The 22,667-nt window shown below is 36.4% G+C and overlaps 1 protein-coding gene across 1 annotated transcript in view; it reads left to right on the top strand.

Moving 5' to 3' along the window:
• Positions 1 to 22,667, top strand: part of LOC142350476 (uncharacterized) — a 101,284-nt gene that overhangs the window by 65,932 nt on the left and 12,685 nt on the right. Inside the window, exons 12-16 of the mRNA XM_075402327.1 lie at positions 1,950 to 2,032; positions 4,680 to 4,830; positions 8,149 to 8,377; positions 11,271 to 11,687; positions 12,321 to 12,466. Coding sequence (XP_075258442.1) covers positions 1,950 to 2,032; positions 4,680 to 4,830; positions 8,149 to 8,377; positions 11,271 to 11,687; positions 12,321 to 12,466 — 1,026 coding nt within the window. The remainder of the gene's footprint in view (positions 1 to 1,949; positions 2,033 to 4,679; positions 4,831 to 8,148; positions 8,378 to 11,270; positions 11,688 to 12,320; positions 12,467 to 22,667) is intronic.

Raw genomic sequence — 22,667 nt, forward strand, 5'->3', positions numbered from 1 at the left:
TACTGAAAGTTTTCATTGCTTTTCTAATTAGGCATAATTGAAGATAATTTATGGTTTTGGTTGATTGTTTTGGGTTTTCAAATCACTATATGGTATGAGTTTTACCCACTCTTGTTGTTTTATGACTAACTCTCATTAAAGAAAATTTGCATCGGCTTTCAATTAAAACATAACTGTATTTTGGTTCTGATTTTGGCTTTTCGTTGATACTTTTCCGCTTTCACTGCTTGGAAAATTATCATTGGGTACTTTAAATCTGTCCGTTCTCGTTTATTGTTTTTGGTGTCTCATGATCTCAATAATAACAGGTCTCATCGGCCATCTAATCAGGAAAACTTTATTTTTTTGATTATTCTAGCACTTTAGCTAATTGACCAAGTCCAGCTATCTGTCTAAATCGTTTGCCTTTATCTAGTTCAACCTAATTGCCTTGCAAGATAATTTTTTAGTTCGTCATTTATTAATGGATAGCTTAGTGGAGCTTTTATTGGCCTCCTCTTCTTTTTTGCTTCGTTTAGTTTTCTTATAACTACAATATGACATCACGCTCACTTCAAATCAGCTTTTGTTTATTCGTTCATGCAGTTAGAATAACTTTTTCAAAATGAATTTTCATCACTCTCATAATTGACTTGCTTTTTGAATTGGAGGTGTTAAGGTCATCTTGCTATCATAAGTTATTTGAGGGCAACTTAGCGTTACATAATTTTAATAAGTTGAAGTCACAAAAATTCATAGAAAATCTTTTTTTCATTTTTATGTCACATTTCCAAGCTATTGCAGCTATTTTCTAGCAATCTGCCAGCTCTGCCCTTTAAATTATTCAGTGTCCAGATTGCAATTTCTAATAATGCAGGGGCACATTTACTGAGTGACCTCTGCTATTTGACTCTGCAGAGTTTTTATTTGGAATGGTTGAAATTGTGTGTTGACTGATAACAGAAGCCATCAATCGAGAACCGCGTAGCCGCTCAAGATGTAAACCAGGATTTGGAATGGTTTTTAGCAGAGTCACGTAAGCTTGCTTAAAAGACGCGCTCTGCAAATTTTAAACTACCAGCTGTTTTGAAATCTTGCACTGTGTTTAGAACAAGCTGGCATTCTATGCTCTAGCACTTCAAATACGTCACATTTAAAAATTTGCACGTTGTTGTTTCAAGTGTGATAAGTGTTTCTGAAAGGGGGTCTTTCCCGTTACAGCCCCCCCCCCCCCCAGCTTAGTGGTCAGATACCCTATAGCCCCCCTCCCCAATCTTGGAAATTATACCATAATGGGGGGCTATAATTTCATGGGGGGGGGGGGGCTATAATGGGAAAGACCCTCTGAAAGTATGAATTTTTTTGGACGCTGACTTCGTTGTGGCTAATATGGTTAAACTCTTGGGCATAAGATGTAAGGAGTCCAATGAGTCATTCATTATCATTTCTATTGACTTGTATTGTGCAATGAATTTTAGTTCACTTGACTGCTGATTTTTTGTTTAACCTAAAGTCTGTCAAATAATTTGGGATCGTTTTTATCTTATGAAAATTCTGACTGCTGGGGATTTTGATAGCTAAAATTAAGGAAGAATGCCAAAAAAAAGTCGAGCGAAAATCCATTGAGAGCCATAGAGACCAAAAATGTTCTGTTTGTCGTTTACCCTGTCTACTTTGTACGTGTATATCCACCCCTCCATGGAATCGCTGAAACGCGAAAAAAATTGTATAGAAAACTTGGCAACCATGGTAAGATCATGCAACGAAAATTTTGTATGGTGTGTATGGAACCATATAAGGCTCTTGGATATGGTTGCCAAGAAAGGTCAACACGGGCAACTAGTTTGTCCAAAAAATTGCGCAAAAACAAACGGGATACATAATTTATAAACTTGATTCTTATTTTCAGTTTATGCCGCTCTGTTGATAGTTGAAAGTATTATTTTGCAGACTTTGATGTTGTGTTTCAGGCTGAGCAAAGATCTGCAGTTCGAGTACATTCTCTACTTCGGAAACTTCCCTGCTGGTCTCGTAAAAAAGGGTACTGATACAGGTAATTTTTCACAAACAAAGATTTAATTAAATTTTTAACAGTTGCTAGGAGTTTGGGTGAAACTTGCCCTGTACTGAATTCGAACGAACATCCTCTTACTTGCTTAATGTGCTACTCTTGTTCCCTGTTCACACAGCTAAATTAAATTACGAATTATCTTGTTGCTCCAACAATTTTTCAAAATCGGGGAATATTTACGCGAGGCCAGCTTTCTGTTTACGCACCGTGGCGAAAATGAGAAATATTTTGTAGACCTTAGAAGTTAGTTTTGACTTTAAAAAATTATAAATTAAAAATTTGATCGCAGTGTGAAAAAAGGGCGTTGTTTGAATAAGTGGACGGAAAGCAAGAGAAGGATGACCTTGAGGAGTAGGTGGGTGGTTGGGAGGGGTTGGGGGGTGTTGGTCAAATTTTTAAAATAATATAATTGTTCAGAAACTGTTTTTAAGAAATTGTTGTTCGAAAGACATAAAAAAACAGAAAAAAAAACATTTGTATTTACTTTTCACGGCTTCTGTCTCTTCCTCTAAGTTACTTTTCTACATCGCTAATGTTTTGTAGTTCGATGGGTTTTAGATGTAAACCAAACTGAAAAATTTTATAAAACGTGGAAACTGAAAAAGTTTAAACAGAAGACGCTAAAATTTTATCAAAGGAAAAAGGAAACAAAAATAATTAATCTCCTTTTTTCTGTGAACTTTTAGACTGTTTTTTTTTCTAAATTTCAATTCTGTGATTTAACATCCCGAAAACAAATCCGAATGAAAACTGTGACATTTCTGATTACAATGAAAATAGAGAAAACAATTATTCTGTAGAACGAAGAAAAGACAAAACAAAAGTGAAATACATCGTTCATCTTTTTTTGCTGGCTTCTCTGGTTTCTGATAAATTTTATTTATGTGCAAAATATAACGTCTATTTCGTAGACTAATTGATTCAACGGAGTAAGTACAAGGATATCATTAGCATTACTATTTTCTTTAAGAAAGGTAGATAAGAAAAAAATTTTAAAGTATTTTTGCCAATTTCTGTGGCACATAAGCCAAAACTGAAAAGCTCATCCCATGGTTCACTTGAAGAATTATTTAGTTGAAGGTTCACAGAGCTTACCAAATACGGGATTATTGAGCGCAGAATAACAAAAATTAGTTTTTAATTGCTCTTGAGAAGCAATTATTGTTAACGTGTGTGTCTTTTTTATGCAAAATTTTCGCTTAACCGTTTTTTGACTTTTCGAGTAACCTTTATGCCCTTGACTTTTTGCGTTTTACGTGATCTAAAATTCTCTCTCAATCGCAATTTTAAGCACCTGAACCCAATTGGCGAAAACTTAATACTAAAAGTCAAATGATTATTGCGCCAAAATTGGTGTCATTTTTCTCACTTTAAATCTTGATAATGGTATAAATTAACCTATTATGAGGTTATTTGAGGCCCCCTTCTGAATTTCTTAGTCCCATTCAGAAGGGGGCCTCAAATAACCTCATAATAGATTAAGCATACTCGGAGAACAGGAAAGCATACTTTACTAAATATCTGCGCCAGTTCACAAAATACATTGTACCCTACCTGAAATTAATACAAAGCAAGACAAAGCGCAACATTTAACCCTAATTCTTTATTGTTTTTGTTAGCGTTTTTCAAGAAGAATTGTCAGCTGAATCTTGAATCAATATGATAGCAAAACACTTCATCTGTAGTTTAAACGGGGAAGAAAATTAGAAACGTGCAGAATCTATTTATAAAGGTGATCTCATTTTTTGATTTTTTTTCTGTTTTGAGTTCTTTAGTTAATCATTGTGACCGTTTCCCAGTCGCTTATTTATTAGCTATGTTAAACTTGTAAATTGATCGCTGCATTTTCTTGTTCAAATGACTGTGGATCTCCGAGTTGCGCCTTATCGTCTTGTTTAACTTTAAATTTCTGTGAAAAGCTATTTTATATTGCAAAATAATTGATATGTGTTCCCAATTTTGCTACTGAAAACAAAGGTGGAAACTTTTGAAAAATTTTAGACGTGTTTTGGAACATTTTGTGTTGAGCACAATCTCACACGAACCTTCTTGTTTTACATATTCTTGGTCTGTGTGAAGAGTTCGGGCTAATTTTTAATCTCTTGGTTGTGAGAACATTGTTCCCAAAATGTGCACAATATTCCCGCAATAACATTGGACAAGGCAACTGGTATCCGCGTATCAGTTGCAATGGGTTTATTGAACATTGAGCTCGATCTTGAAAATCTTCTAGTATTGAAATTTTCTGAACAAAAGCAAACCTTTTGAATTAAAATCATTCATGCACTGCAAATCGCAACCAATGAGATTCTTGAACTTTTCAGCTGCCTCCGCAAGGATTGTACAAGTTTTAATTAATCCTGACATTCGTTCGTTCAAGATAATTTGGAAATGTACCCTTTCAGAAAACAGTTTTTCAGAATCAATTTTACAGTGTCTTCATGTAGTTGGTCTTTCTTTGTTTTTACTAATGATCGCAATATTCATTCCTGATTCTGAACTCCTATACAAGTCACCTTCTGAGTTCTTGCAAACATTTAGTAATCCGTTGCTTGCTATTAAGAATATTGATCTGTAAATTTATTTCCGACAATCTGTAACCTGATAAATGAGCACATAATACTTTCAGCTCCTCAAAACACGACAACACCAGTGACAGCTTCACTGACGTCATCAGGGCTGCCTACGTCATCAGGGAGACAACAAGACCCAATACAGTGGCAGGGGATGGTAGGGTCTGTCTATCACGGCCAGGCTGACTTGTCAATCGGATCCATTAGGTTAGGAAACTCGCCATGTTTCAAAAACCTAGATATGTCTTTCAGTATTAAGTAAATATAAGTGATCATTGGATTATGAGCCTCCAAATTTTTGGGCTGATCAAGTTATTGTATTAGCTCTTACTGCTGCTTGAAACCATAGCATTGTTGTTGACCTTAAAAGTGGGACTATGGGGCTAAGGATTCGTGGAAGTTCTGTAATTGGGAAGAACCCTTTTTTTTAAATTAAAATTCTATCCGCCTCGACTCCCCCCTTCCCCCCCGATGAGCGTTGTTCTTTTTGACATCTTCGTTCAGTAAAATTGAACCCCCTTTTCCCGTTTAGTGTCCACGGAAATATTGCTCCTCCACACGAACATAACTACATAATAATTTGCTGTATAATGATATATTAACTCATATAGTTTGCATTAGGGTATACGAATAGGATTGGTGGGTTGGAGGTCATTTTATCATTCAGTTTCAAAATGCCATATAATGCTTACCGTGTAACTATGCAATTTCTTCAAACATTTCTCGGTGAAGTACGGGGCTGAAACAAAAAGGCATATTAAAATTCGAATTTTATTAAGCTACCAAATTATGCTACTTATTTCTATCATATTTGGAAAAGCACATATCTACCCCCGAAATCTTGATCCGTGAACTTTGATTTTCAAATGTTGTGGATTCTTTACATTATGTTTGATTGGTTGATTGAAGGGTATACTGCGAAGCAGGGTTGTGTTAATCTCATACCTATTCTGTTCGCTTAATTAGATGCAGTATTGTAAACTGGTTAATTTTTTGTTAATTGCTCTCAAACGAAGTTTGTAGCAATTATATTAGTCCTGTCGGTCTTTTTTTAATGCAATTTTTCGCTTGACCAATTTTTCGTCTGACGCTTTTGACTTTTCGTCCTCAAAAACGGGATAAACAGGTAGCGCCCAGAGGGCATTAAGTGCTCTTAGAGCCTTTCAGCTCTCTTTCAGCTCAAACTGTTTTGGAGACATACTTATGGTGTGAAGAGCGTTTCTTAGAGGTTGAAGACCCCCCACTATTGCCCCCACCCCCACCGCGCTGTTGTCTCCCACCCGAGTGCCGAGGGTTGCCACCCCCATCAGCACCCCGGTGCAACTTTGCATTTTTTGGAACTTTGCATTTTTGCATTTTTTGGAAGAACTGGCAAATTTTTTCAAGGTTTTGAAAAATTTTGTCGTTTTTTTTAGGTTTTTCCAGCCTCAAGAGCCAATGAGCCTCCTCTAGGGTTTCATAATAGGTTGCTGTAAAGTTTCTAGACGTAATGGATTTTTTTTTCAAGATTTTAACTTCACGAATTTTAGCATTTTCTGAAAAAAATAGCATTTTTTAAATTTCTTTTACATTTATTGTAATTATTCAAGGTATTTCAGCCTCAGGGTTTAGAAAATGGTTTGATAATAGGTGGCTGCATTGTTTATAGTTGTATTGGAATGGTTTGTAACTTTTTAATATCACAAATTTTATCGATTTGTTTTATAAAACTTGCAATTTTTTCAAGTTTTTTGACAATTTTTGTTATTTTATAGGTTTATCTAGCCTCAAGAGCCAAGAAACCTCCTCTAAAGTTTGATAACAATTTATTGTATATTTTCTAGATGCAATGGAGTGTTTTTAAAGATTTTAACACTTAACGAGTTTTAGCATTCTTTTGAAAAATTTTTGGCAATCTTCATGTTTTTTGAAATTGTTTGTCATTTTTTTAAGGTTTTTCTAGCCTCAAGAGCCAAGAAACCTCTTTCGAGGTTTAATACTAAGCTGTTGCTTAGTTTCTAGAGTTAATGGAATGGTTATCATTATTTTAATGACTCGCGTTTCAGCAATTTTTTGATAAATTTTAATTTGAAAATTTTTTGAAAATTTTTTATCATGTTCCAAGTGTACGGATCTTTATGAGCCAATGAAACTGCTTAAGGCTTGAAATAGGCATACTGGATAGTCTATTGAGACAATAAAATGGCTTTGAAGATTTTTATATCTTGAATTTTAGCAAGATTGAGTTTAACGATCATTAGTGGTCAACGAAGCTTTTCAAGTCTTGCAGATGGATTACTTGACATAACTCCAGAGACAAAAAAAGTTTTTATCTTTGTTTTGCTTGTCTCTGAGTGCCTCCTCTGTCAACCAAGTTTCCTTTTTTCTAAGTTTTTGCTCTTTCTAAAGTTGTAAACCTTACATCTTTTAAAACCTTTTAAATCTATCTGAAGATATTAATATTACGAATTTTAGCAAGACTTTAAAATTGCTATTGTTTTTAAAATTTTTGATTATTTTGTCATTTTCTGAGTTTAGCAATCCTTATTGCCCAACGAAGCTTTTTTAAGTTTTGGGTTACATGACAAATATCCAGAGACAAAAAATGTTTCGAATCTCATCATGGAAAAAATTCCTATCTCTCTCTCAATCTCTCTCTCTGTTGGCTGGCGTTTCCTTCCTTCTCTCTCTCGCTCACGTTTAATTTCGCACTCTCTCTCTCTCTCTCTCTCTCTCCTGAACTCTTTTGTTGATGCCGAACTTCAGTGGCTGTTATGTGGCATGATGTCATTGTCTATTACCCTAATATCAGGCCCCCAATCAAGCTAAAATTAACCCCACTAAACAGTGGCTAGGTACTGACGAAGCCAACCCCTCGTCGGTCGTTTGAGAGCAATTCGCCCGACATTAGTCGGTTATGATTATTTTTGTTTAACTCTGGTTAATTTTTTATTGGATTATTTAAAAAAAAACGTCATCATTGAAAAAAAAACGTTATCAATAAAATTTTTTATTGGATTATTTTTAAAAAAACGTCATTTTTTATTGTATTATTTTAAAAAACTGAAACTTAAGTTGTTCTATTTCAAGAAAATAGAATTGTTGATTAATAAATTCTAACATAATTTACTAACATGTAGCATTAACCAAGCGGCTTCTTTATTTACATATTTCAGATTTTTAAAAATGTTCAAAATTTTTTTTCGATTTTAGCGGAAAATTGATCCGTGGAAAAAAAATGTTTCACCTACTCAATAATTCCATTAGTGATGCTTCTATAGTACAGCATTTGTCCGATCAGAGGTTAAAAGAAAAAGAAAATTGAAAAAAAAAACATTTAAAAAACCATATATTTAAGGAAACTTTGTTTTTTTTCTTTGTATTAGTTGATGGTTGGGAGTAAGGTGTTAAAGACCTCAGACCTCAGGCCCCGTTGCCAATCCTTTCCGGGTCTGTTAACCCTTTACGATGCTGTGCATATGGTAACAGAACTTATTTAGTATACCCGAGATATAAATTTCTGTATTTCTTTTCTTAATATTTTAGCATCACGAATGAGAGATCTCAATTTGTCCGTTTCTCCTCTCCTTATTTCTACTCTGGCTTTGCAATTATGGTCGCCAAAAAACCCCCAGAACCTGAGAAGTTTGCGTTCCTCAAACCCATGTCCTGGCGTGTCTGGTTGCTCATTCTTCTTTGTTGCAAAGGCGTGGCCGTGACCTTGACTTATGTGGAGATGTTGAGCCGGAAGGTTATAGCGCGCGCTATATTGAAGGTCTGTAAACATTATGATAACTCTGTTTTGCGGTTCTTGAATCTGTCCAACTCCTTATAATATTGGTAGTTAGAGCATAAGCAATAAGAACATCCCGGCAGCTGACTGACATTTGTGAGATACGTTGATAGTGATCAAAAGCCATTCACTGGAACAAAATTATTTGGAACAACTTTTAAAAAAATCGGAATTCTGTTCTTGCTTGTTATTTTACGCGTTTTAAGCTTGTAATCTTTTAAGAGAATATAAACATTTTTGAATGTAAGAGCTGTCTAAATTAAAATAGTTGATAGATGGCGTAATCCTCGTGTTTTTTTTCGGATTTCATACTGCTATGTATATGTTTTAGTTTGTTTCGTTAGGCACCAATAAGATTCAATTGTTGTTTTATGTCACGATTTTTCTGGTCGGAATCAAGAAGGACTTCCTTTGTTTCATTCAAGGAGCATATATATATATATATATATATATATATATATATATATATATATATATATATATACATATATATATATATTATATATATATATATATATCATATATATATATATATATATATATATATATATATGATTTCAATGGTTCTATGCAAGTATCGTACTAGGAAATACTTTACGATTTTTTGACATCATATAATGATCCTTGTATGAATAATCGATGCAAAAAAACCTGGTAAGCGGCAACCATGGGTACCAGAAAGTGAGAGTAAAGAATTTGGATTTTTTCTCAACACCTTAGCTTTTATTGGATTGTCACTTTTTTGCTCGTTCTCTCTCAACAGTGTAACAAAAAAATGTTAACCATTGAAAAAATGTAATTCTGCGACGCTGTGAAATAAAATCTGGTAGTGTTAGATGATCAAGAGCGTGGAATTGTTTCCTTAACGCCTATATTACACCAAAGGATACAATTGCGGTTATTTGCTTTTTTCATATTTTTGAAACTAATTTCTGCGAATATCGAGAAATAAAAATGATCATGGAAAAATGACTAGAGCGTAGAATACTATTCAATACTATCAATGATGCCCTTCCGTATTTCTCTTGTAACGCCTCTTCTCCCACTTATAACAAAGAATTTTGTTACATCGCCCAATTTATTTTAGTGGTTCCAAATCTGTCCGGATACTGTATTTTTGCAATTCGTTGTTGTAACTATACATCCCTTATGTTCTTACCGTTGTATTTCAACTTCAGTTTAAAATTATTTCCCTAAGCTTCTATTTTTGAAATCAAAATGGACTGATTTGCTGCACATGACACCATAGAGGATCACTTTATTTATACGAGTTCAATGGGATAGGGAAAAAATTGAAGACAAAGATATATGCTTAAAACCTTGAAAAATATTTAAACTTAGACCTATGTTGTTTTTTGATTTTTTTCTTGCCAATGAAAAATCGAGGAGCTGGGGATAGTAATATATGAATCGCAGCACAAGTAATTTTTAAATAGAACACAGTAACAGATAATGGTACTGCTCAAGAAAAATTTTCAATACAAGACACAGTAACAATTTACTGCTCAAGAAAATTTAAATTATGAGACACAGTGACATATTATCTACTGCTGACGTCAGTTTGGCATCAGTTTTGCTGAATTAAAGGGAAAAAGTTGTTCCTCCGGCAGCTGTTGTTGTTGATTGCTTTTTGTGTTGCTGTTTTAGTCGCCTTTTTATGCCTTTTTCCACGTGACTATCCATGACTATAATTGTAACTAGAACTGGCTATATTTCTATTACTATGACTAAATGGTTGCTATGACAACAGAAAGCAGATTAAAATGAACAATGAGTACAGTTGAGTTTTCTCCCCTAGAATTCTTTTTTATCCTCCGTAAGCTCAACTCTAACTGTCGTGTTCTCCCATTTCTGCTAGATACAGTTTTGATCCAAAAATTTGATTCAAAAATTTTATTTAAACTTTGCAAGATGATGGGAATTTTTTCTAGATTTGAATTTTTAAGAAAAATAACAAATATATATTAGTTTGCTCATATTTAAGAACACTTTTCATTTTTTAGAAAAGATGAAATAATTGTTGAGGTGAAAACAACTGTCAGCAGGATGGAAATAAAACGGATCCTCCACTATGCCCTCTCAGTTTCTATAATTACCACGCAATTGCAAATTGTTTGTTGTTATGTAACACTTTGCTATATAAAATAATAGCACAAATGCTTGATGGTTGTAAAAGTTGCATTGCCACTAAAGCGGGCATTTAAAATAAATTAAATGAAACCTATGACGCTAAAAGGAGAGTTTTTTCTATTTTACAGTTTTTGAATTCTTGAACATTTATTCGTTGAATCTTATGAAAGCTCTGATTTGGAGTTACATCAAAATTGGGATCTTTTCCGTTTGTGCCCCCTCAAGTATGTTATGCTCCCCCCAATTACAGAGCACGTGTCATTACATGGTAAATCATTATGTAAAATTATTGCACGTGCTTCTGGTGCAAATAATATGCACCCACTAATCTGGGGGGGGGGGGCAAACAGAAAAGATCCCAAAATTGAATTGATTCAGCAGATTTGTGAAAATGCGCATTCTTGACTTCTTTCACGTGAAATTGTTTTCATGATATAACAAACAAAGTCGTTGATTTTTGGTCTTATTTCATTTCATTTCAGTAGGTGTATTCAATATATTTAAATCACGGCAGCAATTAAAAAAAACTGAAAACGAAAAAACTGAAAATTCTGTAAAATTGTGTAACATTTTTTGACTTCTTCAATGCAAAGGAATTAATCGGCGGCTGTTTCTTTTAAATGATTTTAAGAGCGGATGTTTTTTGGCGAAGGATTCGTTGAACTGTCGAAACTCAGTTTTTGACAGAGAAATGTTTTGCTATAATTTCTGATTCATTTAAAAAGAATTATCATTTTTATTTCAGAGGCAGCAGCAGCAACAACAAAAACAATCAGAACAATCATCACCTTGGTCGTTTGCAATTAAAGCACTCAAAAACAATCAAAGCTTGCCAGCCAATCAGATTCCACCTCTAGCGTCCGCTAAACTAACTCAAACCATCGAAGAATCCGAAAAAGAAATGCCCAAAAAACCAGCCAAAATCAGCCGGCCTACCGCTTCGGGCGGAGAATACTGGTATGGGATGTCATCATCTTTGAACTCCGTCTTCGGAATTCTTTTCCTTCACACCTTGCCGACTAAAATGCCGAGAGGCACTGCCACGAAGTGTATCACCCATATATGGGCGGGGATTTCGGTGCTCGTTGTGTCGTGTTACACGGCTAATTTGGCCTCTTTCATGACGGGGAGACTAACGTATCTGGATTTGGATATATCTGTTGTAAGTTGTGTTATCGTGTATATTTTTTACGATCTTTTCCGTCCCCCCCCCCCCCCCCCCCCGTACGTTATGCACCCCCCAGTTATAGAGCATTACATAGTAAATCATTATGAAAAAATTTTGCACGTGCGTCGGGGGGTTGCAAATAATATCCACCCACAAAGCTGGGGGGAGGGGGACAAACGGAAAAGATTCCTTTTTCTTTAAAAATCTTTTTGGCTTTGTTCTGGCACAAAACTTTGCCTCTTATACAAAACTTTGCCTTTTAAAGTTTTTGAAAAAAAAAGTTGGTGACACATTGAACATTTTTTCCTTCACAGAACTGTTGGATGATCGATTGAGTTGTAATGACTGCAAAATTAATGCAAATTCTGTAAGTCATTTATTCATACTCTGAATTTTGCCTGATCATTGACTGAATAGTGCTGATCATTGACTGAAACAGTGCTATCTTTGAATGAATAGTGGCTGATCATTGACTGAACAGGGATAATCATTGCAAGAATAGTAGTGCTGATCTTGACTGAATTGTTCTGATCATTGACTAGATGGTGCTGATCATTGAATGAACATTTTGATCATTGACTGAACAGTGCTGATCAGTGATAACATATGTTTAATTGTTTGTTTTAGATGATAAATAGTCAGAAAGAGTACAGCTATGGGGCTGTTAAGGGCAGTAGTGTTCAGAAGTATATTGGAGAACAGTGGGCTCACATGCAACCTATTCTAGCCAAACATCTTGTCAACTCAGCCTCTGACGCATTCCAACAACTCAAGTTAGTGTTGCCAAAAAGAATAGAAATCGAGCAAAAATTGATTTTTGTCTTCTCAACGTGATAACACTTTCAGAATCAAAGTTGAGTTTGAAATTCAGTGTCATTCGTAAAAGCAATTAGTTTATCTCCCTTCCCTTCTAAGTTTAACTTCTTCACATTGATATAGTTCAATCTCACGGCTCATTGAGTTAAAAGGCAAGTCTCTTAGATTTTATCCGCTCTGATTGTGCGACATGGTGTAGCAGTGGAAATACTGAATTTGCACCTTCAACCAATCAGAGACTGAGAAGACTTTTATATACCCCAGTCGAGACCAGATGGTTATCTTGCAAGATTCTGCCAGAAAAATGGTTATCTTGCAAGATCTGCCAGAAAAATGGTTATTTTCCAAGATCTGCCAGAAAAATGGTTATCTTGCAAGATTCTGGCAGAAAAATGGTTATCTTGCAAGTTTCTGGCAGAAAAATGGTTATCTTGCAAGTTTCTGGCAGAAAAATGGTTATCTTGCAAGTTTCTGCCAGAAAAATGGTTATCTTGCAAGATCTGCCAGAAAAATGGTTATCCTGCAAGATCTGCCAGAAAAATGGTTATCTTGCAAGATTCTGGCAGAAAAATGGTTATCTTGCAAGTTTCTGGCAGAAAAATGGTTATCTTGCAAGTTTCTGGCAGAAAAATGGTTATCTTGCAAGTTTCTGCCAGAAAAATGGTTATCTTGCAAGATCTGCCAGAAAAATGGTTATCCTGCAAGATCTGCCAGAAAAATGGTTATCTTGCAAGATTCTGGCAGAAAAATGGTTATCTTGCAAGTTTCTGGCAGAAAAATGGTTATCTTGCAAGTTTCTGGCAGAATGAATGGTTATCTTGCAAGTTTCTGGCAGAAAAATGGTTATCTTGCAAGTTTCTGGCAGAATGAATGGTTATCTTGCAAGTTTCTGGCAGAATGAATGGTTATCTTGCAAGTTTCTGGCAGAATGAATGGTTATCTTGCAAGTTTCTGGCAGAAAAATGGTTATCTTGCAAGTTTCTGGCAGAATGAATGGTTATCTTGCAAGTTTCTGGCAGAATGAATGGTTATCTTGCAAGTTTCTGGCAGAAAAATGGTTATCTTGCAAGTTTCTGGCAGAATGAATGGTTATCTTGCAAGTTTCTGGTAGAATGAATGGTTATCTTGCAAGTTTCTGGCAGAATGAATGGTTATCTTGCAAGTTTCTGGCAGAAAAATGGTTATCTTGCAAGTTTCTGGCAGAATGAATGGTTATCTTGCAAGTTTCTGGCAGAATGAATGATTATCTTGCAAGTTTCTGGCAGAAAAATGGTTATCTTGCAAGTTTCTGGCAGAATGAATGGTTATCTTGCAAGTTTCTGGCAGAATGAATGGTTATCTTGCAAGTTTCTGGCAGAAAAATGGTTATCTTGCAAGTTTCTGGCAGAATGAATGGTTATCTTGCAAGTTTCTGGCAGAATGAATGGTTATCTTGCAAGTTTCTGGCAGAAAAATGGTTATCTTGCAAGTTTCTGGCAGAATGAATGGTTATCTTGCAAGTTTCTGGCAGAATGAATGGTTATCTTGCAAGTTTCTGGCAGAAAAATGGTTATCTTGCAACTTTCTGGCAGAATGAATGGTTATCTTGCAAGTTTCTGGCAGAATGAATGGTTATCTTGCAAGTTTCTGGCAGAATGAATGGTTATCTTGCAAGTTTCTGGCAGAAAAATGGTTATCTTGCAAGTTTCTGGCAGAATGAATGGTTATCTTGCAAGTTTCTGGCAGAAAAATGGTTATCTTGCAAGTTTCTGGCAGAATGAATGGTTATCTTGCAAGTTTCTGGCAGAATGAATGGTTATCTTGCAAGTTTCTGGCAGAATGAATGGTTATCTTGCAAGTTTCTGGCAGAATGAATGGTTATCTTGCAAGTTTCTGGCAGAATGAATGGTTATCTTGCAAGTTTCTGGCAGAATGAATGGTTATCTTGCAAGTTTCTGGCAGAAAAATGGTTATCTTGCAAGTTTCTGGCAGAATGAATGGTTATCTTGCAAGTTTCTGGCAGAAAAATGGTTATCTTGCAAGTTTCTGGCAGAATGAATGGTTATCTTGCAAGATTCTGGCAGAAATCTTGCAAGATAACCATTCGAAATCGACTGGGGTAGAGAGAACTAAACTAACTATAGTCAGTCTTTTAGATAGATACGCCATGTGTATACCATTGACTTCGGTGCTATACTTCTTAACCACCGTAATAATAGAAGTTTACTCTCAGTGTTTTACACAGTCGGTTAGTCTTAGAGAGATAGGTAAGTCTACTTCGCGCGCAGAATTAAGTAGCCCTAGCTCTTTATACTTTAAGGCTGTAAAAGGAGCCCACATTGGGTCTGCCTTAATGGTTTCGCCAGTTTTTTTTTCAATTTGTTATTATTTATTATAGTTTCACGTCACTTTTTGAGTCCTCTTATGCTATTATAGAAAGACTAGACAGCCGGCGGCTGTCTGGTCTTGTATACAATGTATACGTTTTCATTGCTTTGCTTCCTATTATACTGTCATCCGAAATATACCATCAATCTTAAAAGGTCCAGAAATTGTCATATATAAAACTCACTTATTTTTTATGACATGAATTATAGCATTTTTTGCTCGTCAAATTTGAGAGAAACGCATGATAACTTACGGACATCTAAACTGAATATAAGAGGAGTTATTTGATCGTAAGCTGGAGCTGCCACACTTCAGAGTAGTCGCTCTGAAGCACTGGTAATTGACTAGGCTCTAATAGCCTTTTTAACTATTAAGGAGTATTGATTTTCACAGACTTAGCAGCAATAGAATATCAGCACTGAATCATCATTTTCCATTCCTTCAAATTGGCCGGACCAAGTGACTAATTATGTCACTTTTGAGCATGATCGGCACAATTTTTCGGAATGAAATTTGTGCCTCACGTAACAGTAGTCTTTTTATTGCTTTGGTAATACTTGACAGTGCATGATTGGAGCTGGTCAAAGGATGTCGGCGCCATTAGCAGTTTTAATGCCAGCCTGAGAATCTAGGCGGTTCGGTAATTACAGCTATTTTTTACCCGCATGATCGAACCAACCACTTGAGCGCTTTATTCTTTTTATTTGTCTATAAACATTTTCAACTCATTTCCTTCATTTTCTGATTCATCGCGTGTAATTTCGCTTTTAGCAACTTCGCCTGTTTTTTAAACGGATACATGCCCGGGTTGCTCATCATACAAATTTCTTAGATGTCATACTAGGTCATATATGATTCCTAGTAATCATACTAGGTCATATATGATTTGTATGAACTCTTGGTAGTCATACAAGGGTAATATATGATTTCCTAGAAATCAAGTAAGGATCATACAAAAAACTTTTACGCCTAAAAACTGTTCAAATTTCATTCTCTATCGACTTTGAAAATATTTCTTGGAAATCATACAAGGTCATATATGACACATAAAACATTGACTGCTGCCACAAATTCCCGTATACAGTCAGAGGACATTTTAAGTTATTGTATTGCATTTGCGCTCCGCATTTGATTCATTGTGTGCGCTATAAAGAGTTAACTCTGTAATTTGAACATATTTACAAAACGAACTTGAGGTTATAAGCAAATTTCTGTTTATGCTTCTTATAAATGAGCTTTTATAGGTATTAGCTGACTTCAGAGATTATCAAAGTTTTAGGTATCTATTCGGACTTAGTCTTTTATTTAGTGCCCCACTCTGCTGTCCTCTTCTGAATTTCTGCTAGGCTCAACAGTGAGGGGACGCGGTCGCCCAGAATATCGATCAAATAAAATAAACCAAAGGTTTTGAATTGGTGAAGCAAGCGTTACTTTACTTTGTTACTCTGCGATTTCCCCTCCTCCACTTTTGTATGCTGTTGCAAATTAGATTGCCTTGAAATAAGTTAATTCACAATGGGGCTTGTAAAATCAATTCTAGTTATATGGATAACGAATGTAAAAAAATTACTTGCACATCAATAGAAAGGACAAACCAAAAGACAATTTATAAGAGTAATTAAAATAGTAATAACAATATCCGCGGATCACTTCCCAAATGAACAAAATCAAAAACGCTCACAGTATCCCAACTGGTCTTGCACTTACAAACTTCCAGATTTCACTCTCAATCTCTTTTAAAGTTTAGTCCCACTAAATCAACTACTTTCTGTCGCTCGTGCAAAAATCTCTCCTGTGTTCAAACTTCTGAACTTTCCCAGAATTCTCCAACATCTCTAAATTTCTCTGTGTTACTTCAGTTTATACTCGACCAATACGCTGTTATCTTAGGCAAACAAACCTTAATCTCTTAAGTAAACATTGCAACTTACACTTGAAATTGTCACATTCTGTAGGAGGGTTTTGTTTGCTATGCAAACAAACCCATATCAAATTATGTTCTTTCATTCAACTGCTACTAACCATTGTTCAACATTCTCCTTATCTTAAGTACACAACCTTTGGACTCTTATGTAAACAAACCCACTCCACTTTATCTCATATTTGTGCTTGACATGTCAATCAGTGTTTGCTTAGTAATCATTGAAAGTGGCCCTGAAAAGTTCTTATTCTTCTATTTCCGCTGTCAAATTAACTAGCTGCAATCAATCCCTGTGAAACATCATGTGTTGAATAAAAAACTAAACTCAACCCCAAACCTAAGAGCAATTGTTATTCTGAGTTTTCTCAACATTTCATGCAATTACCCATTTAAAAATGCCAGAGAGTCTAACATTGCTAAAATCCCACAATTTGTGCCCTAGTGGTCATCCAAAGGTCAGCACTCAAACATGAGGGGTCAAGTTGATAAAACTAACTTTTGTCACGGAAACTAACTATTGTCACCCGACGTGTTCGGGTAAAAATTCTTGGTAAATATAGGGTGCCACCAACCTGCCTGCCAGTTTTCTTGACCAACGGATTAGCCGAGTTCGTCAAATCCGAGTTCATCAAAATCAACCAGGGTGGGTATTTTTTGTCACTAACTGCCTCAGGTTATCATATTATTACCATTTCAAAGTCATTCGGCCGTTCAAAAAGGCCAATTTCTGGTTTTCGCCACTCGGGTTGCCCCGAAGCACTGACTTCCGGTCTCACCCGGAATTTAAAAATATCACCAATAAAAAGCCTTTGAAAAGCTACACTAACCCTCCAAAAATCATATGGCTGCTACCAATACTCCACGAGCAATTCAAATTTTACGTCCCGCAGCACCGGCGTGCGCTAGTCCCGTGCAAGTTGGTGGGGGTCTAATCTGACTTCAAAATTGGATTCCCCGTACCCAAATTAGTCTATCCCCCAATTTTCAGGTCAATCCGACCTTAGCACATTGAGAAATGGCTATTTCCGTTTCAATGTTAACTATTTTTTAATGAAAACTGCCTATTCTTATTTCAAAACGCTAATTAATTTCTCTCACAACTTCCTAAACCCTTCCCATGATCATCTGATACGTTACTCTAGACTTTATACCCATTGCAACCCTTGAGGGGTGCGGTTTAAATCTGCTAGGTGGTATTTTCAAAAACTGATAAATTGCCTTTTTATTTACTCTAAGTCATCAAAACTTTACTTAACTAACTCAGATCGAAAAGTTGCAACCGGCCGCGTATCCCTATAATATATGGAGAATCATCATGGGAACATCTCCTCAAATTTGCAGAGTCCAATGATTAATATAACTTAAGGAGTTGAGGTGTACCAGGTTCGCGGGTGCCAATAATTTTGCAGTTTCGAAATCGCACTTTTATTTACTTCAAATTGAAATTCCAATTTTGATCAAAGTATCTAGTTCACTTCAATTGTTTGCTGTCCAGTTTAGTTCTAAATTTAAATCACTGATTTCGACTTTGGCCTGATGCACAAATACAACTTTGTTTATTAAACCAAATATATCGACAGCTAAATATCATTTTGTTCATCAATTTGTTTGTTTAAGATATATCACTCAACTCCCCTCCCTGGGGCCTTCGAAACAATGACACTTTAAGAGAGAACGCTTGTTTCATACATCTAATTAACTTGTCTAAGTTGACCTAAATTATCTAATTTACTCGCTGTTTCTACATATGAAAATTTCTTAAATTTCTTAAAAGTCCTACACTCCTCCCTCCTAGATTATTTTTCTCCCGAATAATTGCAAGACGTTATGCTGTGACCCGATTAACTTACTCCTACGCACTTTAATAAATGTTGACCTACGGAAGTGAACCATTTATGTTTAGCTCCGGGTTAATATGAACTGACTGCACCAAAATTTCAATAGCGGTTGATTAAATCAGATTCGAAAACACTTTCGCATTTTCAAATTTTAACATTTTCTACCTAACTCATCAACATTGATTTTTGATCAAACACTGTTGCCTCTGACAAACATTGTCCCCGGGAACCCCAAAATCACTAAAGTAAAAAAAATGCTAAAAATAGATTTACTAAATTTACACATTTCCCTATATCAACATTTTTGAAAAAAAAAATTCCTAAGGCTATAGTGCTTGATCAAATTGTCTCGATAAAATAGATTAATACAATGTTGGCAAAAACTGGGTAAAAAAGGCTTGAATAATTTAGCTGTCAACGTCCCTCTCATCATACACCCGTGCACCTGTACACGAAGACCTTCTTCCTCTGATGCTTGAATGGATGTCCACCTCTTCTTCCACTGTACCTGCCATTTCTCCTGTAATCCTGCCATGACTACTGTCTTGATGCTTCCAAACGGCTCCACCTCTCTTTCCGGCTCAATGCTCGGTTTTCCAGCAACAGCTTTGCAATCTCTGGAAATCGTGATGCGAACCGTCTCTCCACTTTCTGCTCAACTTCCATCGAAAACCCGCTGGAGTCCTCCCTCCTAGGCTTTTGATAGCATGAACCCAACTGTGCAACACTGTAGCCATTGGCTTCTGATCGGATTTCCCTGTTCTGTAAATTCCAGCACTTTCCACTTGATGCTCGTCCGTTGGTTCGACGGAAACACTGTCATTAAGCTCACTTTCATTCTATTGCGATTGCACCCATTCCTCCAGCTCTTTTCCCAAATGTGCAAAATTACTTCGATCACCTGCTGCCTGCTGCCTTATCGTTTTGACCCTTCTGTGTTTCAGATACCAACTGCCAATCAATTCCTCCTGAACTTGTCCAATTCTCCAAAGTGTCCGCAGTGCACTCAGTTGTACACATCTGTGTCTCATCAGCCACGTGTGTTGCATTGCTGAACTTCTGATCCAAACCTCCTGTCTTCAACTCCATCAAGGCCCAGGCTCCCAACATATCGTTTCTGCTAGTTTTGGCACCACCGTCAAAGTTGCTTGCAATTGTAGTTACATTGTTGCATGCTATTGAGTTCAAACTCGCACCAAAACTTTTCCGAAATATCTTCAAACAAATAGTCACCATCCGACTGTTCGTCGCTTAGCTGAGACTCTAGTGACTGTACATAATCCTTTTCCATAGCATGATGCTCATCTGGTCCACAAGACTCAACACTCCGCTCAATGATTTCTTCCTCTGTCGGAAACTTTCCGAAGCCACTGTTTTCATATTTGCTTAACGCTGCACTATAAATTTTCTGGTTTATTTCACCACAAATTTACTCCGTAAACTCGACCTCAGTTCCAGTTTGCACTTCATCGCCGTAACCTGGAATTCTTATTCTACTACCGCTCTCAACAATTCTCCCGTATCTTCCAGTTCTCCAAACAGATCTTTACTGAAAGCTCCTTTTCTTGACACACCACAGCGGGACTCAATGCCAAACTTTTCAGAATTTTTACCGGGTTGCCGAAATTTATCCGTTAAAGAAGTGTCAACGCTTCTGTTTGTACCAATCACCTGCCTCTGAGAACACTGCTGTCGGGTTCTCTGATCCACAGTATCACTCGTTTCAATGAACGCCGCCCTACTTCTCGCTTTCATTCCAACAAACAAATTGTAGTTTCGCTCATAAAAAGTGGGTTGTCAGACAATCGTATGTCAAACTGATACAGCGTCTCTGTCAGTGTCCATGCTTGTTTCCCTGGAGTCGACCGCCAATAACATCTTGGTAAATCACTTACTGCATTCAACGCCCACCCACACAATTTTTGTAAGGTAACCACTTCATCATCTCTTCTTCCGTCCATCCCAGCTTCATGCCAGTGCTCAAATAATGTTCACGCCAAACTTCCCAAACTTCGTAGCCTAGTGAAGGAAAACGCTTCATCAATTGATAACCAAACATAATCAAACTGTTGGTAACCCAAATATAAGTAAACTTTCGGTGTGCTCTCGGCAATTGTCTCCGACAGAAAAAATTGCACGCTCTCAAAATAATCAGGAAATTATCCACAGCAAAAAGTAACAAAGAAATGATGCCCATCCAGGAGCGCCACAGTTGGGGGACTCTGTCGCCCAGAAGATCGATCAAATAAAATAAACCAAAGCTTTTGAATGGGCGAAGCAAGTGTTACTTTGTTACTCTGCGAGTTCGCCTCTTCCACTCTAGTATGCTGTCGCAAATTAGATTGCCTTGAAATAAGTTAATTCACAATGGGGCTCGTAATATTAATTCTAGTTATATGGATAACGAATGTAAAAAAATTACTTAAACATCAATGGAAAGGACAAACTCAAAGACAATTTATAATAGTAATTAAAATAGTAATAACAATATCCGCGGATCACTTCCCAAATGAACTAAATCAAAAACACTCACAGTATCCCAACTGGTCTTGCAATTACAACTGGTCTTGCAAATTCCAGAGTTCACTCAATCTCTTTTAAAGTTTAGTCTCACTAAATCAACTACTTTCTGTCGCTTGTGCAAAATTCTCTCCTGTGTTGACACTTCTGAATTCTCCCAGAGTTCTCTTACGTCTCTCTGAATTTCTCTGTGTTACTTCAATTTACACTCGACCAATACGCTCTTATCTTAAGCAAACAAACCTTAATCTCTTAAGTAAACATTGCAACTTACACTTGAAATTGTCTTATTCTGTAGGAGGGCTTTGTTTGATATGCAAACAAACCGATATAAATTTATGCTCTGTCATTCAGCTGCTACTAACCATTGTTCAGCATTCTCCTTATCTTAAGTACACAACCTCTGGACACTTATGTAAACAAACCCACTCCACTTTATCTCATAATTGTGCTTGACATGTCAATCAGTGTTTGCTTAGTAATCAAGGAACGTGGCCCTGAAAAGTTTTTAATCTTGTATTTCCGCTATCAAATTAACTAGCTGCAATCAATCCCTGTGAAACATCATGTGTTGAATAAATAACTAAACTCAACCTCAAAATTAAGAGCAATTTATATTCTGAGTTGTATCAACACTTCATGCAATTCCCCAGTTAAAAACTGCCAAAAAGTCTAACATTGCTAAAAGCCCACAATTTGAGCCCTAGCGGTCATCCAAATGTCACCCCTCAAAAATGAGGGGTCAAGTTCATAAAACTAACTATTGTCACGGAAACTTCTCAAATTCCAGCACTTTCCACTTGATGCTCATCCGTTGGTTCGACGGATACACTGTCATTAAGCTCACTTTCATTCAATTGCGATTGCACCCATTCCTCCAGCTCTTTTCCCAAATGTGCAAAATTACTTCGATCACCTGCTGCCTTATCGTTTTGACCCTTCTGTGTTTCAGATACCAACTGCCAATCAATTCCTCCTGAAATTGTCCAATTCTCCAAAGTGTCCGCAGTGCACTCAGTTGTACACATCTGTGTCTCATCAGCCACGTGTGTTGCATTGCAGAACTTCTGATCCATACCTCCTGTCTTCAACTCCATCAAGGCCCAGGCTCCCAACATATCGTTTCTGCTAGTTTTGGCACCACCGTCAAAGTTGCTTGCTATTGTAGTTACATTGTTGCATGCTATTGAGTTCAAACTCGCACCAAAACTTTTCTCGCTTCTCGCATCGTTGAAATCAAGTTCCTCTATATCCGAAAAACCTTTATCCGAAATATCTTCAAACAAATAGTAACCATCCGACTGTTCGTCGCTTAGCTGAGACTCTGGTGACTGTACATAATCCTTTTCCATAGCATGATGCTCATCTGGTCCACAAGACTCAACACTCCGCTCAATGATTTCTTCCTCTGTCGGAAACTTTCCGAAGCCACTGTTTTCATATTTGCTTAACGCTGCACTATAAATTTTCTGGTTTATTTGACCACAAATTTCCTCCGTAAACTCGACCTCA

Source organism: Convolutriloba macropyga, chromosome 12 (genome assembly GCF_964194025.1).
Source record: "Convolutriloba macropyga chromosome 12, txConMacr16.3, whole genome shotgun sequence".
Lineage (NCBI taxonomy): Eukaryota > Metazoa > Xenacoelomorpha > Acoela > Convolutidae > Convolutriloba > Convolutriloba macropyga.